Source organism: Archocentrus centrarchus, chromosome 24, assembly GCF_007364275.1.
Source record: "Archocentrus centrarchus isolate MPI-CPG fArcCen1 chromosome 24, fArcCen1, whole genome shotgun sequence".
In the NCBI taxonomy this organism is placed as follows: domain Eukaryota; kingdom Metazoa; phylum Chordata; class Actinopteri; order Cichliformes; family Cichlidae; genus Archocentrus; species Archocentrus centrarchus.
In genome coordinates this window covers 7,990,837-8,004,890 of record NC_044369.1, presented here as the reverse complement: position 1 = coordinate 8,004,890, position 14,054 = coordinate 7,990,837, and the positions used below count along the sequence as shown (strand labels likewise).

The following is a 14,054-nucleotide window of genomic DNA, read 5'->3' as shown; positions in this document are numbered from 1 at the left end:
ATAAGGGGTCCATAGCCTGTCGGGAGGGGGGGGCACATAAGATGCATGAGAGAGAAAATCCCTGACATGAATCAGCCCTTTAATGAAACTGAAAGAATATGACAGAACACAAAGCGCAGCAAACCAGTTCCTGACACACACACACACACATTCGCACACCAAACACAAAGACAGCTCGAAACAAAGAGGCTTTCTGTGGAAACCTGCTGCAATCACATCCCCTCTGAAGGACTCCACTGTCCTCTGCATGGGTATAAGAATGTGTTTTCGTGCTCACCCATACAATCCAGTAGACAGTGAAAGCCCTATAGGCTGCACAGTGTTGACACACAGACTGTCCTGGAATGTGGCTAGACTTTACACATAGGATGCAAAGCAAGATACAAGTGGGGAACAAGATACATGTACAGGTGGAAACAATCAATCACAGGTGAAACCAATGAGGGCGGGGCAAAGACCCACAAAGGAAGGAAATAAGGAGAATCAGAAAGTAAAACCAAAATAAGACACAAGAGAAAATAAACCTTCAAAGTAAAACAAGAAATGACTAAAAGACATAGCTAACACTGAGGCGTGAAGAATACACTAAACATAATGACAGGATGAAGCAGAAACACAAACACAACTTTTCAACAGAATACCAGGGCCATGATGCTCCCCCTGAACAAATGGTAAAACAAAGTTAAAGTAACAATTTTCAGACGTTATTAAGCCAAGAGATGGATATTGGGTAAGATCAAAGCTTAAGAGATGAACAAATTATTACAGTTAATCCTGATGGGGATATGAATGTCTGCACATGTCACATCAGTCCAGCAGTCTGTGGTTGAAACACTAAAAACTAAAAATGTAAACCTCTGCATGTATGCGTCCACAAGATCTGGCATTTCCATACTTCCTATTCGCTGTCTATGCAAGTAGTCATGCAGTGCATTCTGGTACTGTCACATTGTGTTTGGAGGAATGTGGCATCAAGATGCCCCCTTATGCGTTTGCATAAAGTTGAGGTCTAGGATATTGAACTGATATGAAGACAGATTTGCCACATGCTTTCCTCATTTCTTGTCTCACAGTTTTTCAGAAAATCTGCAAACGAGTCACTGTGGTTGTTTGGGTTGGAAACAAAGAAGTGCTAGTCCAGTCGGGTGAAGCTACAAGTTTGTGGAGTTGTAGGAGGACACACACCATTAGTGTCATTAGAGGATAGGTCCTGATATTCATGCTGTCATTACAGTATGCTTTCTAGTCTAGGTAATCCCTGAAAAAAAGATTTTAATCTCAAGGAATGTCTTATCTAAATACATTTTAAATAAACCATTCAACGTTCAAATGTTTGTGACAAAACAGCTAAACCAAAGGGATTTTAACAATGATTGACTTATTGACATATTTTTCTGGGTAATTTTATACTGCTCTACTTTGACATGCTTGTGGTTTGTGTCCGAAACGCTGCAGAGTTTCAGCAGAGCTCAGCCTGTTGTGGCGTGTGTGTCGTCATGTCGATACTAAGCTGCCAACCTCCAGCATCCGTCTGCCTCATCAGCACAAAGTCTGCACCGACTGCAGCAACTCAGCTATTTAATGTCCACTTAGTTTGACCTTGCCTCAATCAAAAGTCACCCGAAGGCACTTATATTGTAAAGTAAAGACCCTACAATATTAGAAAGAAACCTCAACAATCACATGAGCCCCTGTGAGCAAACACTTAGTGACAGTGGGGAGGAAAAACTCCCTTTTAACAGGAAGAAACCTCTGGCAGAACCAGGCTCAGGGAGTGGCAGTCACCTGCTGAGACCAGTTGGGGGTTAGAAGAAGAAGAAGAAGAAGACTTTATTTGTCATTATATATAAACATATAAGGGGAAGGAGTCAGGACAAAAGACACAAATCAGTACTTTTTTGTATGTTTGTTTACATGTGAGACAAACTGATTATGATGCAGGGCAAATGTTAAAAGATCATCACAATAAAAGCTACAAGGAAAATTCAAATCTACTGTGACCCAATTGGTATCAATTTACAGCAGGCAATTTATATAATTGATAGATGGCACGTGTCCTTCATCCTACTTCTTTTGAACATGTTTTTTATTGATTATGTTCCTTATGTTTTGCTTTTTTGTGTATGTATATTTTAATGTGTTGCCTCACATGTTCTATAAAAATGATAAGCAAAATAGCACGTATTTGAAACATGTATCAATAATTTACTGTAACACAGTCCTAAAATCCACATCCGCTTCGATGTGCACCCTTATAAGCAGTTCTATATATAATATCACCACAGTCTAGCGTTTCTCAATCAATAAAGTTCTTTTTCAAAAGGTTAGACCTTTTTCTTGTTACAGCATGACCTTTTTCTGAAGTAATGAAAAAAAAAACCCAATGAGTTACCAGCCAGTGAAATACTGGGTCATTTACGGACACTTGCTTAATTATGTTTGATAGCAAATACTTTCTGTTAGTGTTTAAAACTAAAGCAGTTCCTGTTACATGACGGTATCAGTTTGTCATTTTAATTTTGCACATTGTGTTCTGTATTTAATGAGTTTTTGATGTTACGTTACATACAGAATCTTTACTGCACACATCCTCGACACCCCTGCAGGATGTGTAACAGACATTATAAGCACACGACACAGTAGCTTCAGAAATATGAATCAAAGTATTGTTTGAATTTTTTTCAGGCGATGGAGAGCAAGCTGCTGGTTGGCGGGAAGAACATAATAGATCACACCAATGAGCAGCAAAAGATGCTGGAGATGAAAAGGCAGGAGATTGCTGAGCAGGTAAACTGGTGTTTGCAATGTTCAGACCAAAAGGCAGTTAGATATTTTTATTCTTAGATACTGTAGTACATCAATTTACCCAATACAGCTGCACAGTCTGCACTTAATGCTAAAATTTAACAGCTTATAGAAAGGAGTGACTTCTGTATTCTGAACAATAAAAACACTACAGAGCTAAGGGTAATCCACAAAATATTTGCATTCTGCTTTCAGACGCGTAATGAGCGGGAGATCCAGCAGCAAATGCTGGCTCAGGATGAAGAGACGCTGGAGCTGAGAGAGACTTTCACTTCTCTGCAACAGGAGGTCGAAGCCAAGACAAAGAAACTCAAGAAGGTAAAATATCACTACGTGTACACATGATAATGCAGAAAAAAAGTCTCATCTACACAAGTAGAAATATAGAAGGCATGCTTATTTAAACTTAGCACAAAAAATAAGGAAATTTGTGTTTGGTTGATCATTTCTTTGTTGTAACAATGCTTCATGGCAATAAATCTTACATCTTTGGAAAGCCTGTTTATTTCCCCTTGAATGTGCCATATTTGTAAGGAAAATAGTTTTGTGGGTTGAGCAGCAGAGTTGAGTATGTTGGTTACGTCTGTGAAAAACTCACCAAATCTCTGCCAATGCCAAACAGCTTATTCAGCTATTATCCTCCAAGCTGACAACACTAACCCCCACAGAGCGGGGTTTATCAGACACTACATCCAGAATTTGCAGTTTCCGTAACAAGGTATTTTTTTACTGAGTTTTGTCTGGCCTCTACCCCGCAACCTGCTCAGCTTGGTTAGACCTGCCAGGAGCTTAAGCCCCCACCGATATAGCTCTCAAGGGTCACTGAGACACACAAGCTCCCCTACAACGACAAGGTATCAACACATTTGCAGCCTTATGTCCCAAAAGGGATGAAGAGGACTAAGGTTAAGGACCTCCAGAATTTGGGAGTGGAGAGGGTGGAGTGGCCTGCCTGCAGTCCTGACCTCAACCTCACTGAACACTTATGGGATCAGCTTGGGCGTGCTGTTTGTGCCAGAGTGACCAACACAACCACACTGGCTGACTTGTGACAAATGCTGGTTGAAGAATGGTCCCACAGCAGTGCGTGACCAAGCTGTTGACCAGCATGAGGAGGCGGTGCCGGGCTGTTGTGGCTGTGTGTGGTTCTTCTACATGCTACTGAGGCCCCTGTTTGTTAAATGAATAAAATTCAGTTTCTTCAGACTTGAATCATCAACAACACCAAACAAGAGTCAATACCAGAATAAGCTGTTTGGCACTGGCAGAAAAGATTCTGCAAGGTTTTCAGAGACGTAACCGCAACTCTGCTGCTCAACCCACAAATGCATTTTCCTGACAAATGTGGCTCCATTTAAGGGGAAATAAACTGGCTTTCCAAAGGTGTAAGATTTATTGCCAAGAAGCATAGTTACAACAGAGAAATAATTGACCAAACACAAATTTCCATAATTTTTGTGCTAAGTTTATATACATGTACACACTTTTGCAAAAGAGGACTTAAATTATAGATGTGTTTTAACATGCACACACTTATAGGCCTTCCCTGTTGGTTCCTAATGTGGGAATGTCCCTCTTTACTCCTTCCCTTCTTTGACCCCTGACCTGGATCCCAAATGACCCCTTGCCTTGGACACTCGCTTCGTTCGGACACACACTTAAATCTCAGTACCTCAAGGTTTGTCCTGCCGTCCCCTTCCCTCCCCCCGTCTACCGTTTTACACCTTCATGCTTTCCACACCATTCTCAGTCTTCTTTTATTTCCTGGTCAATTTGCTCCAAATCCCCCAGTAACTCACTAAATGTCTCCCTCGCCACTGTAAACACTGAACCTATCACACCCTTCACCTCTCTTTTCGTTTCCCCATCTCGCTGCACGGACGCGACCAGCAGGACTAACACCGAGTGGCCCATTGTGCAACAGCAAGCAACAGTGTGACTAATGATCCTATGCTGATCTTTGCTGCCCTGACTCCCAAACGTGGTCCATCGGCTCCTCTCACGCTGCATGATGCTGTCACTCTGAAGAAAAGAGTGAGCGTAAAAACATTTTCACACTGTGCATTCAGAACTCAGAGGGCAGTCCGTAAAGCTCAGCGTGCACAAAAATGTCACTGACATCAAGCCTGTTTGCTGAAAAAAAAAACTGTGCAGAACTCTATCTTTCTTTTTCTTGTTTTCCTTTCAAATTCATTATTTAATGAGCAACTGAGAAGTTAAACATGTTTAGTTAGAACAATAGTTTGTCAATTATCAACTGTGCCTGCAGTGCAGCTCCCCTCCAATCAGACAATCACTTGTAAAAAAACACTACACAATCAACTATCTGGGATTAATTTTGGATTATTCCCAGATTAATCCAAAATTAATCTTCCTCCAGCCTCCAAATGAACAAACACGTGGGATAAAATGTGCTATTCACTAACACAGACTACAACACCAAATGCAAATAAAAAACACTGATAATATGAAGATGACACATGAATAAGAAGCAATGAGACAAGCCAGAGGCAGCAGAAGGCCTCCTTTAGGATGGGTGGCAGATACCAGGCCTGGCAGAGCTACCTAATAACTATGAGAGAGGGTGACAAAGAGGGAGGGAGGGCTGGGCAGAGAAACCAGAACAAATAATTGTGTAGGGCAAGTAGGTATTTATTGGAGTGCAACAGGAGGGGAATTGTCTGGGGTGTGGTCCCACTCCTGGACTTCAGGTAAATAACCCCCAGTAAATAAATGCACAGTTGTGCAGGTGGAAAGCTATCAATGCAACTTACCTAGCATCGTCTCAAAAATTTATTGGCCACTATGGCTTCCACAGAGGACTTAATCGTACAATATCACATCTCCACAGGATATGTGAGAGCTGGCATTAGTCAGACGTCATTAGAATCTCAGTCTGTGTCTATTTAGCAGTTGCACTGTACAGGTTAATTACTTATTATTGAGGGCCGTACAGTACAGTACTAATGGAAAGACTTAGAATCAAGACTTTTGGATATGATACAAACATTAGTTGCTAGCTAAATTGGTTGGGAGTGATTCCTGGAGGTTTCCAGTGCCAGTGGTTGAAGTCAGTTGAATCAGAAGGCACAGCACCAAAAATCTCCTAGTGATTGCTTTGGTTGCTAGCAGATTGCCATGGTTGCCTGTAGTTTTTCATGTTTGTCTGTAAATACTTGTTGACTACTTGCCCAGCGATAGTAAAACTTGAAAAAGTGCCATGCAAAGCCTTTAAATAAAAGGTACGCTTTTTGAAACATGTTGGCTGCAGCGCTGAGGCGCAGCTTTTATTTTGAAGGCAAACCTTCTCCGTTTCTGGTTTGTGTCTCACTTTTCAAAGTTTCACTACAGCTCGGAGAGTAGCTGGACAGTGATTGTAGACATTCACTTCCATTCAAACTGCAACAGCAGCAATATCACAAGGACGCTTTTGCCAACCAGCTGGGGAATACACATTTTTCCCTAGCAACAGGCGGTTGCCAAAGTGTTACTGCTTGGTTTGTTGGCCTGTGTGACTGACACTTTAGCAATAATTTTTCCAGCAACTGCCATCAACCTCTAGCAATCACTGGCATTTGGGTGGGGAATACAAATTTCTCCCTCATGACATGTGGTTGCCATATGGTTGCAGACTAGTCTCTGGGGCCTTGTTCACTTGATCCCATATTGTAACTTTTCATGTTTCACTTTTCAGCTTAGTGTAGACATGAAGGGACATTTTATCAGGGTCTTGCAGAGAGGTGGAAGCAAATGCATACCAAGAGCATAACGTGAAGCAGAGAACAAGCTGCATTGGAAAGCTGATGAGTTAACAAAACTAAATAAGTATATATATATATATATATATATATATATATACAGATGAGAGACAGATGAGAGACAATCATCCACAGGTAAAAATAATGAGGGTGTGGCAAACCATCACAAAGGAGACAAACAAAAACAGGAAGCAAAAACCAAAACAAGACGCATGAGAAAACTGCCATGCAAAAAGATAAATAAGACTAGAAACACACAGAAACACAGCAAAACCAACAAGAACCAAAACTCGCCAAAGACTTTACAAAAACATCTTTTTAACTGCATGGACACGACCACTTTTAGCCCAAAGAGAGACACCCATGGAGGTCTGGTGCTTGGGTGTTACCCTTTGCATCCACCATAATTAGGTTTACTTCAAGAATCACTTATTCAGCTGTAATACTGAAAATGTTGAAAAAAAAAAAAAAACACATAAAGAGTGAGAGTACCCCTCCATGATGTGTCATTAAGGCCTCAGCTTTGTGAACACAGCAAAAGTCTAAATTAAACTCCAGCTCCAATTCCAGGTTTTTTTTTTTAACAATGAGTCAAATTCTAAGCCAGCTTTGGTGAAAATCTGTCTGAATAAAGGAGCCATCGTGTCATGGAGATTTTCCTTGCCTGCTTCTTATTGATTTGATCATTTTCAAAGCTTTTCGCTCGCTGTGTCCAAGCTGCAGAGCCTGCAGTGTCATGATTCAGGGCTGAAGTCAGGATTTGCTTTTTTGTTTGAAGCCCTGGGTGAAGTCAAAGAATGAACAGTGTGAAATCTCAGGAGGAACGAGGAGGAGGAATTAGAGGAGGAGTGCTGCCATGTTGTTGTGCTCCCATTGGCTGGCCTGTTCACCAGACACCAGTGCCTCCAGTGCTGTTGCTACGGGCAACCAAGCTGCAGCGAGTTGTAGACCAGTTTATCTTCACTGGGAACCTCAGTCCTGATCGCCCCTCTCTGCTTGTTTGCCTTTCTCCTTTCTTCCAGCTGTACACCAAGCTCCAGTGCATCAAAGCAGAGATCAAGGACGTGAACGACGAGCACGTGAAGAGCAGACAGGAGCTCGAGCAAACTCAGAACGAACTCACCAGAGAGCTCAAGTTCAAGTGAGTCGACCTCAGATCACAAAGAGTCCTCAAAAATCACCATTAAGTGCATACAGTACAGGCTAAATTTAATTCTTCCAAGCAGCGAGGGATCAGAGATCAGCCTCGTTTAAACATCCTTTAAATGCATAAAATCTCGCAATTCAGGCGGTGGTAACACCACTGCACCAACAACAGTTACCGCCTTTGGGATCTCTTTACATCATAAGAGTCTAAAGAACAAAATGCTTTAAGCTTTTACTTCTTGTCTTTAATTCTATGTGAAAGTAAACAGTGGAAATGTGCTTCCACAGCGATTGTATTTCTGCAAAGGTAGAGCCTTTATTTTCCAATGTTTTTTTTTACTCCCCTGCTGTGTTCACACATCACTGCAGTTTGACTAAATTAATCTTTTCTTTATTGTCAGAAGTCTTACTTTGCTTTCCAAAAAGAGCCCTACTAACAGCTGTAATAGCAGCTGTTTTTCTCTTTCTTTTTTCTTTTATTTCTCAGAGTAAGAAACGTGCTTTATGGCATTATTGTATTAAAGAACGTAAAACATTTGTTAATCTTTTCTTTTAAATCTGGTTTTCTGCAGCCAGTTAATGACTTTGTTTCTTTTTATTTGAAGTAACAGCCAAAACTATAAAAATGTTCCTTATCAAGAGTTATCAATAGATTTAGTGTTTATGAATAAAAAAGGCTTCACAAATTCAAAATAATGTTAGTTTTTCTGTCTACAATTTGAAGAATGTACTAATAAAACCCCAAATTTTAGTCACAATGCTGCTGTTATTACAACCATGTGACTCCAGGGACTTGTATACAATATAAACCATTATTTCTTACATCGAGCTGTATCGCTGCATCACTTTGTGTTGTGTACACTCAGGTATTTGATCATTGAGAACTTCATCCCGCCCGAGGAGAAGAATAAGATCATGAACAGGCTGATCTTTGACCCCGAGGAGGATCAGTGGAAGTTCCAGCCACTTGTTCCCGCTGAAAGGTCAGTGTCATTTTTTTTTTTTTTTTTTTTTTAGATGTAACAATATTTCATTAAAACAATAAACTCTTAATTTCAGTCAGGTTTCATGACCTTTTGACCTTTGGGCACTGTGCTTCACTTGCTTATCGCTTCTTCCCGTCATCCTCCACTACTGGTTGAGTGGTGCCCTCCTTTCTTGGCTGCATTCAGAAGCATTTTTGGCATTTTGAGAATTGATTCCTGATTGATTTTTGAATGTCTCATTGATCCTGACTCTCCTTCCATTCAGCAAATCCTCACAGATGAAGAAAAGGCCCACATCTGCAGTCGGATACAAACGACCCCTCAGCCAGTATGCCAGGGTTGCCATAGCAATGGGAGGTCATTCCAGATACAGGGTGAGTGTGGCTGTGTGGTGACTTGAAATCCTCTTTTTGAGGACTGATATTTTTTTAATTTTAATATTAACTCTCTTTAAATAAATTATTAATATTTTTATTTCCATCCATCCATTCTCTTCTGCTCATCCAATTCAAATAAAAGGATCAGGAAACATCAAAGTATACAGTCAGTCCATTTGTTCCAAAATCAGTTAAATTTGTCCTTTTGGATCCCGAAAGACTAAGTGTCAGTTTTTGAAATGTAAATATTACTCTTTATCTTATATAAATGGTATATAAGGACAAATTAAAGAGCAGATGTATGCAAGAAGACACTGAAATATGAAAATTAGCAATTAACAAAGAAAAGGGAACAAATAAGGCACAGGAAATTCAGGAAAGTAGAAACAAAGTGGTATATGAAAAGCTGATTAAAAAATCCTTCACTATAAAGTGAAGCCAACAAAACCTTGATGCAAATTTGTTGCATGCACCGCTAACTTTATTCAAGCGTTTACTTTGAAATGCACAGACTAAACTTTTACTAGAGAGTTAACGCAGCAGTCAGTAAGTGTGACCGTGGAAACGAAGCTCCCAGCGCACAGTCTTTTTGCTGATGTTAATGCCAGTGGAGGTTATTGAGTCAGCAGAGCGTTGGCGACCTTAATGCCCTATAAGCCTCAGCACTCGGCAACCATGCTCCATAACTTTATGTGGTCTGCCACTTTGTGGATGAGTTGCTGTGGTTCCTAAACTCCACTCTGTGAACAAAAAAAGCACTTAAAGTTGATTGTGCTATATCCAGGAGGGAAGAAAAGGTCATGAACTGACTTGTTGCATTCTTATTCTTCCACAAATGTTTGTAAAGGCAGACTGCATGGCTAGGTACTTGATTTTAGAAATCTGTGGTAATGGGACTGAAAACATTTGAATTCAAAGAGGTGTAGCCCCGTGCTTCTGTCCATATCATGCATCACTGACTGTGGCTATTTCTCTGTGTTCAGGCTGAGAACATCATGTTTCTGGAACTGGACGTGACTCCTCCAAACACCACCTTATTCGATCGCTCGAAGGACGCAGAACTGAACCAAAGTCCCTCTCTGGACAACTCACCAACCAAGGAGAAAGGCATCCGAAAGTCTCACTCCTGGTGAGTCTGATTCCCTTCAATACAACCTCTTCTCATATATTCATAATTAAGAAGGATGATGTTATCTTTCTTTATTGGCTTATTACATTTACTGCACTTTGATGCTGCTGCTTCAGATGTTTTTACATCTGGAAATAGAAATAATTTGATGCTGTTGATTACATTTTTAAAAATTGACACCTAAGATTAAGTTAGTTTGTTTTATTTGTAACGTTTAACATTTTTAACTGACTTCTGGAGAAGTTTTACAGTAGTGCAGGCTATTGCTTTGCTGCTTCACTGCATATCTTTTACACAGCTGGTCACATTTGAGAGATTAAAAAAGAGGATTAGTAGGGTCTAAAATGTGCTGGTATGGCTAATATATCATTCAAGAGCATCAAATAACTTGATTAATAACAAATTACAGGAATTATGTGTTTTAGATTTATTTTCCTTGGTCTTAAATATATATATATATATATATATATATATATATATATATATATATATATATATATATATATATATATATATATATATATATATATAATTATTATATTATTGATGAGATTTATTTATTATGATTCATATGGTGCCCTGGTATCAAAAAGCTGAGAATATTTTATCTTTTTTTTTTCTGCTTGTGCCGTTCAGCCTGTATGTGACCACTAAACTGTAAATGGTTTAGCATCGGATCATCTCTGCAGTAAATGGGATTATTCAGGATTAGCCACATCCTCTCCAGGCTGCCCTAATCTGATGGTTTATCTGTCATTTTCTCAGCTAGATAATCGTAATAATCTGTGATTGTATGCATTATACATGTATTTTACAACTTTTTAATATTTATTTCCAGGTGTCAGACTCCAAAATCCATGACTTCCTCCTCTTCTAATGTGTCCCTGGCGGCATGTCACACTGCCACACCTGCGGCGGCACAGTAAAGCTTTAATAAAGAGAGCTTTTTTAAATTATTATTATTATTTATTCAATCTCTCGACTTCCTCTTCCTCTTTTGGCCAGTGACTGTCTTACAGACTTCTCAGTGAGGCCCACAGCTGGGACACAAACACACCACCGTCACCTCTGCTGAAACCTGATAGACTACATGGAAATGATCTTCTGACAGGAAGCTAAATGACCATATGAACCTCAAAAACTCTGTAAAAATCAGTTCCTCCAGTTACTCCGGCAGAGCCCTCTCCTCCCTTGCATGTTTGAGACCAGTGGCCTCAGAACTGCCCAGACTGTTTTGTGTGTGTGTGTGTGTGTGTGTGTGTGTGTGTGTGTGTGTGTGTGTGTGTGTGTGTGTGTGTGTGTGTGTGTGTGTGTGTGTGTGTGTGTGTCTGCTGTATATACAGGGCTGTATGATGGCCTGTTTGTGTTTCTAGTTATGATCTGAAGGTGAACATTTCTTGTATTCTTGGATTTTCAAAGCAGGTTTCGTCTGTTTTCTATGTAGAAGTTGGACTTTATCGTCAGAAAGTTTATGTCTGTGTTGGCTTTTGGAAATGAGTACACTAAAAAAAAAAGGATGACGTGTACTGCTGTTGGTCAGATGAGGTGCTTCGAAACCTGAATGATGACCTTTATCATTCCTGTTGTCTCCCATCATTTATCTGTCCCCCTTCAGTGTCCAATTTAAATGAAATGTCTTAAAAACTAATGTCATTAAAATGAAGAACACGAGGCATGTCTAATTGTCAGAATCATTTTATTGTGCAAATAATGGTCTCAACCTGGGCAAACCCATAAAAACAGCTGCTGGTACCTGAACTCACGGTAGGATAAATTTCCAGCAACACTTGTAGAATACAGAGCAACTCTACTGTTGGACTGATGCATTTTGGCTCATTGCCTTCATCAGGGTCAAACATTTTACAGACAACAGTTTAAATAGCATATGTATAGAGTAAAAGAAATAAAACCAATCATATGTTTCCAACACACACACCAATGAGGCACGAGCAAGGATGGACTTGACATGGTCACGTGGTTTAAACCCAATCGCAGTCCCTGGAAATGGGGCGTGATCAATCGAAAACCTGGGTGGCACCTTCTTTGGCACTTAAAGAGTGAAAATAAAAGATGGCATTTAAGTTTTTCTCCACCTGAAGTCACAGATTTCACACTGTGAGACTGATTCAGAATCATTAGAAGCTCATGGAAGAAAAAAACTACTTCTGCCTCTAGTTGTGAATCAAAATTACAAATTAAGCCTCTTTTAAACTATGGAAACTTGGGCACACATATTATATATTATATCATATTATTGTTTTTGGCCTCCAAAATGTTTGATTTATGCACTCAGTCATCATTTCCATGTACAGCAGCACCTACTTCAAACATTCATGTTGTTCAGTAAAGTAATGAGGACGAGCTATTGCTTAACTTAGTGTATGAATGGAGAAACCTCTCTGGCCACTATAAACCAAAACTACCCAAAGTTTTTCTGTTAATCTCTTAAGAAATCTTAATGGATGGAAAGATTTTGGCTATCTGCAAGATAAGGTTGCAGCCTCCAGGGTGAAGCACCTGCTGTACTTAAAATTCAGTACAAGCAGCATTTTTTGGAGTCCCCCATAGTTCTGGGTCCCATTTTTTCCTAGTTTGTAATCCATCTCATGTGCAGCCACATCTCTTCAAAGTACTGAGAACACTTTTTTTGTTTTTTTGTTTTGTTTCTATGAAATTGTGTAGTAAATGAAGAAGAAAACACTGTAAAACAGACATAAAATAAAAAAAAAACAAACAAAAAAAACAGCTGCTGTGGTTTAAAAGTGCGTGTAACATAACTTGCTGACTGAAGGTTCCCCGTTTGAAGCAGAAGTGACTGAAAAATGCTGTTTATGCAGCAGTGTGCAGTCAGGCGTGTACAGTTTAGTGCCACTGGTTTCTTTACTTCCTAAAGGGTAAAAGGAGGAAACAGCGGGGGGTCAGGCTGACTAATCATCAATATATTATTAATACAAAAGATCAAGTTGCAGCTAACCCCCCCCCCCCCCCCCCTCAGTGGGTGTACAACAGCAGAGAACAGTCCTCAACCAGTGTGAAAGTGCAGCGTGCATTACCAATTTACAGCAGATCTGCAAACATCAAATATGCTTATGGAAACTTAGACATTCCTGAAATTTTTTGTTATTTTCGATATATGAGTGTGTATAGCTGAACAGGCATTATTGATTGTAAATATATAGTATTTCCGAAATAATATATTGTGTATTTGTTTGAAAAGCATAACCCCAAAACCTTTACAGAACACTGGGGATGTTCTTAAAATGTCATGAAATTGCAGTATTTTGAAGTTGCTATATGGCTTCAGATTCTGCAGACTGTTTGATAAGAGTGGATACTTGTATCAAGGTTTCAAATAATGAGGTCTGTGTTTGTACAAGTAATCCCTGCGAGCCAAAAACTTAAGCTTTAAGACTTCTTGGTTTCAGACATTTTTTCTTAACATTTGGTAATCTATGATGTCAGAGTAGCAGATGTGAGACTGTGGGGACAGAAACCCACCCACCTACTGTTCAAACCGTTTGTTTATGAGGGACAGCCAATCTGAAAAACTTTCTTCTAAATTACTACTTTTTGGCCTCTTAGAGGGAGGGTGGCTTTAAAGGGAGAGAGGAGCTTGTATCAGTGGCTGCATGAAGGCCCAGTCTAAGATAAATAAGGATAAGTTTTGAACAGTGAGTCACACAAACTACTATAGTAGGATTGAAATGAACACTTTAAGAGAACATGCCATCATGGTGGTTCATTAAAAAAGGGACATCTGGGACATGTCGTGTAGGTGCTCCAATACGGCCTCACTGGAGATATGATAACATTTTGTTGAGGACCAGGGAGCAGTCCAGGAAATGGGACAGGC

The 14,054-nt window shown here is 39.8% G+C and overlaps 1 protein-coding gene across 2 annotated transcripts in view; it reads left to right on the top strand.

Moving 5' to 3' along the window:
• kif3ca (kinesin family member 3Ca) overlaps positions 1–11,862 on the top strand; it is a 31,702-nt gene extending 19,840 nt beyond the window's left edge. Inside the window, exons 2-9 of one of the 2 annotated variants that reach the window (XM_030720893.1) lie at positions 2,686–2,787; positions 3,001–3,123; positions 7,586–7,704; positions 8,576–8,692; positions 8,961–9,069; positions 10,056–10,201; positions 11,040–11,123; positions 11,207–11,862. In XM_030720893.1, coding sequence (XP_030576753.1) covers positions 2,686–2,787; positions 3,001–3,123; positions 7,586–7,704; positions 8,576–8,692; positions 8,961–9,069; positions 10,056–10,201; positions 11,040–11,123; positions 11,207–11,276 — 870 coding nt within the window. In that variant the 3' untranslated portion in view covers positions 11,277–11,862. Of the gene's footprint in view, positions 1–2,685; positions 2,788–3,000; positions 3,124–7,585; positions 7,705–8,575; positions 8,693–8,960; positions 9,070–10,055; positions 10,202–10,837; positions 10,954–11,039; positions 11,124–11,206 lie in introns of those variants that run through there. The other variant, XM_030720894.1, reaches the window with a different exon arrangement.
• The last annotated feature ends 2,192 nt before the right edge of the window (positions 11,863–14,054 follow it).